Source organism: Pteropus vampyrus, unplaced genomic scaffold (assembly GCF_000151845.1).
Source record: "Pteropus vampyrus isolate Shadow unplaced genomic scaffold, Pvam_2.0 Scaffold90, whole genome shotgun sequence".
In the NCBI taxonomy this organism is placed as follows: domain Eukaryota; kingdom Metazoa; phylum Chordata; class Mammalia; order Chiroptera; family Pteropodidae; genus Pteropus; species Pteropus vampyrus.
This window is the reverse complement of record NW_011888871.1, coordinates 2,881,496-2,885,693: the sequence shown is the minus strand read 5'-3', so window position 1 is coordinate 2,885,693 and position 4,198 is coordinate 2,881,496. Positions and strand designations below refer to the sequence as shown.

General features: G+C 43.0%; 1 protein-coding gene across 1 annotated transcript in view; it reads right to left on the bottom strand.

Annotated features, from left to right (window-relative positions):
* EIF2AK1 (eukaryotic translation initiation factor 2 alpha kinase 1) overlaps positions 1-2,430 on the bottom strand; it is a 27,742-nt gene extending 25,312 nt beyond the window's left edge. The window contains exon 1 of the mRNA XM_023532771.1: positions 2,261-2,430. Within this exon, the coding sequence (XP_023388539.1) occupies positions 2,261-2,378 (118 nt within the window). The 5' untranslated portion in view covers positions 2,379-2,430. The remainder of the gene's footprint in view (positions 1-2,260) is intronic.
* Between the last annotated feature and the right edge of the window lie 1,768 nt (positions 2,431-4,198).

Sequence of the window (4,198 nt, the reverse complement as noted above, 5' to 3'; positions counted from 1 at the left end):
ATCTTATTTGGACAAAATCACAGAGAAATCTTTAATCCATTCATGATACTTCTGACAAATAGTTTTAAGTGCAAAATTCATCCAATGCATTGTCTTCAGCTACATCAAAATGTAAATAATCTGTGTAATGAAATTATGGTTTTTAAAATTTTTTTTCTATATTTTCAACATATCCTGGAATGTGAATTTTTAAAAAATGTACTGAATAGTTAACAGTGGTGAGAGTATGGTTAGGAGGGCTTCCTAGTAGTTCTTTATACTCACATTTTCCTATTCTCTACAATGAGAAAATTCTACATTTTAATGAGAAAAAATTAAAAAATGGCTGGTCCGTGCAGTCAAATGAACCCAGTAGATCAAGAAAATGACAACTTTAAAAGGCCAGCGGACAAATACTCACATGCAGGCAGGAGGAAAACTGAGAGGAAATGAAGCTGAAAGCTTCCCATCTCCCAGCTCTGGTCAAGAGAAGAGGAAAGTGGCTGAAAGGAAAGATGACGTCAAGTCCTCTTATAAAAGAGTAAGAATAAGAAATGAGATCTAGATCCTAGGTGAATTAGAGTCCCAGACTTCTGCCAAGTAGGAGGGGAGCAGACAAACAGGAAAGGGATCTCATAATTCAGACTCCTCAGGAAAAGATGATCCAAATGGTCCATTATCAAATTAAAGAGGAACCTGGAGGATTCATCTTCGGTAAAAATTCAGGAAAATTCGAGTCAGGTGAAAGAAAAATTAATGAGTCCCACAACGGGCTGCCTGTCGGCCTTCCTTCTACCGCCATTCCACAGGGGGGGAAAGACAGTGACTTTGATCAAAGGCTGACACTGGCTCTAGGAGAATCCCTACACAATAAACTGCAAAACACAGGTTTTATAGTTATACTTAGGTTTTGAATGTTCTGACTCTTGTCATTAACTGGCAGAGTGACCTCCTCACATCATACAGAAGACCTTGATAACCCATTTAGGTATTATTCTGTTTTCACATCTACTACAAATGAAACTACATTTTTCACAGACCTTACTTTTCACATAAAAAGATAAATTATGTCTGGACACTCTGGACCTCTTTGGAAGAAAAGGCAGTATGTAAACAAGAGTATTATTAGTAACCTCGAAGGAAATTTTTAGAAGCTAATCTAAGATCACTCCCTTCAAGAATAATCTTCAGTTTGCAGAAAACCTTATCACTATGTTACAGAAAAGACAAGCTTGCGTGTTTATAGCTGGGACTTTTCCCATGACATAACACTTTATGTATTACAGAGCTGCTGTAATATATATGCCACCTTACATATGGAAAAAAAATCAGTTTTTCCATTAAAAAAATTGTTACCTTGCAAATCTCTTGTTAATGGCCTAGTTATATTACCATCTTTTGTCTCCTTTAGGGTCAAAAATTATTAGTAGTATTGAGGACGAAGATCGAAGAATTTAAGAAATCAAACCTTTTCAACTCAGCTTGCGCTTTTAAATCTATTTCAACATGGATTTAATGTTTTATGCTTCGACTGAATGTGTATTCTCCGTAATTGTCCAATTCGACCGACTCTATAGTAAAAACCTCCCTGAATCATTTTTGACAGTGCAATTTTTAAAACTGCCAAAATAACTGGCTGCAATTAAGAGCCTATTACACTTTCAATACTGGATACTTTGAACTGGTTAGAGTCAATGTTTTAAGAACCTCCCACTGCAAGTTGTTGAAGAACGGGACAGACTCTACGCATTTTCTTCCAGTAAACAAAAACCTCGAAAAAACCTGGGCTTTTTTTTTTTTTAAGCGAAGAGGATGATTTCCATACTGCCTCACTATGAGCAGTCTTGCTACCCTGTCGAAGAAGACAAGAGAAGCTACAAATCAAAACTCAACCCAAATTGTCAGGCGCGAAGGATCTGCAAAGTCCCATTCTAGTAGTTTAAAAAGTTCATGCTCGTCTCCTGACAAAACCACAGGGCCTGGGAGCTGGAAAGCGGCCCGGGCAAGTCGTAGCACTTCGGAAGCCCGAAGTCCGCAGAGAGGAAACCAAAGAACAGAAATGTAAACAAACGAGCGCGATGCAGACACTCGTCTTAATAAAAGATGACCTGACCCGAACGGGCCGCCCGCCACCTCCCGCACTGCACCGCTGGGCCCCTGGCTCAAGCCCGGAATCTGCCCAGCTCCGGGGCGAACCTCGCTACTGCCCGACCCCCCCCCCTCGGGAATGACGGCGGACAGGGGAAAGGGGAGGGCCGCCGCGGCACTCCGGGTCCCTCACCATCATATTTGGGGTCCGAGCCCTCGGCCGGGAAGTCGATGGCAGGCGGCGCAGGCAGAGCCCCCGCCGCGTCGCCCTCCGCCTCGCGCTCCCGGGCCCCAGAGCTGCCCCCCAGCATCGCCCGCCGCGCGCGCGGGCCGCAGCCCAACCCGCCCAACAGCCCAGCGCCACCTCTGTCAGCCGCCTAGCGATGCCCACGAACCCGGAAGTAGCCCCTCGCGAAGCGGAAGTCCCGCCCCGGCCTCCCGCGCGCCGCCGCAGGCTGTGGGGCCTGCTGCCAGGCTCCGCCCCTTCCGCTTCCGGAGGGAAAGATGGGCTAGTGGGCACGGGCGCGCCCCCAGCACAGGCGCCCGGATGGGCTGGTCCTCGACAGGCGTCCGGCTGGGGGGAGGGGCTGGCGTCCCACCACGCCCAGGTGGACCCCGGCCTGCGCTCCTGGGCACCCCTTTAGACCTGAGTACCCGCAGACGAATCAGAGCGCTCAGATCTCACGCCAAGACTTCCAAACTCCTCCCTCTTTGCCCTCTGGAGATGTCGCTGACTACTTGGTCTCCAACACGATGCTGTTGGAAATAATCCTTAGGTCACAAATCAGATAATATAGCTGGAAAACAAGCTTTTCAGATTTGGGGCCTCAAAATCTGAAGTACAACATGCAAAAGTGGTATTGTCAAAGAATTGTATTTGCGAAAAGTTTCCATATAAGTTTTACTGGATGCATTTAGCCTGACGGCAGCAATGCACGGTGTAGTTCTCCAAATAACTCCCAAAGATTAGGCATGTCCCTTTCCATGCCCTGCTGATAGGAAGAGCAGTTTTAAACATACAAATATTTTTTGACTCATCATTTCTACTTTAAGGACTTTATTCTAAGGAACAGGTTAAGTATGAGCAAAAAGATTTAGCTAAAAAAGCCATTAATTTCAATACATTATAATACCAAAAATGAGACTATAACTGACAAGATAAATTATGAACATATAATGGCACAACTTTGCAACCATTAAAAATGTCGGTATGAAATATATAGTTCTCACCACTTTTCCACCACCACCAGAAGGGAGGAAAAAAAGCAAACTCATTCTGATTGGAATATAAAGGTAACCTTTCAAGAAAATGATGTGCAACTTATAGTAGAAGTTTTTGAATAGGCACACTTCTCAACCTACATATAGGCATATATCCAAAAGAAAAAGTAGCAAAAAAAGATGCATCTATAAGAATGTTCATCAGAGTGTAGCTTATAATAGAAAAGCACTGAAATAAATCCAAATTCCAAATAAAAGAGCGGTTAGGGTGCATCCATGCAACTATATAAACTGTAGCACTGAGATCAGATCTTCTTATGCAGGCCATTACAAAAAATGAAAAAGAAAAAAAAAAAACTGGCAGTTTCCTTTCTTGGCTTTCATGATACCACACAATTCTCGTGCTTCTGTATTTCATTGGTCCTCCACCTCAGCATCCCTTTCTGGATCCTCCTTCTTCAAATGTATAATTCTGTAGGGCTCTTGTCATGTCACTCCAAATTCTCTCAGGAGATAACCATGAGCACGGCTATCACTTTACATATGATCTATAAGCTGACAACTCCCAAATGTATCTCTGCAGCACAGACTTGTTCTCTTGGATGACTCAGAAGCATCTCAAACTTATCTGAAAGTACTCTTAATTTTCCTTCTAAAACTTGTTTTCTACCACCCTTCTCCATCCATTTAAATAGCACACAATCCACCCACCTCTACAAGCCTAAAACGTGACAGTCAACCTTTATTCCATATCCAGAATATATCTAGGCTGCCAACAAAGTCATAAAAATAGCAATATGATACAGCACATAAACATGTGCATTAAACATATAGTTAACTGAAAAGGAATCCTAAATGGCCAATAAACATAAGATGCACAAATTTCACTAGTTACAGGTAAATGCAAATT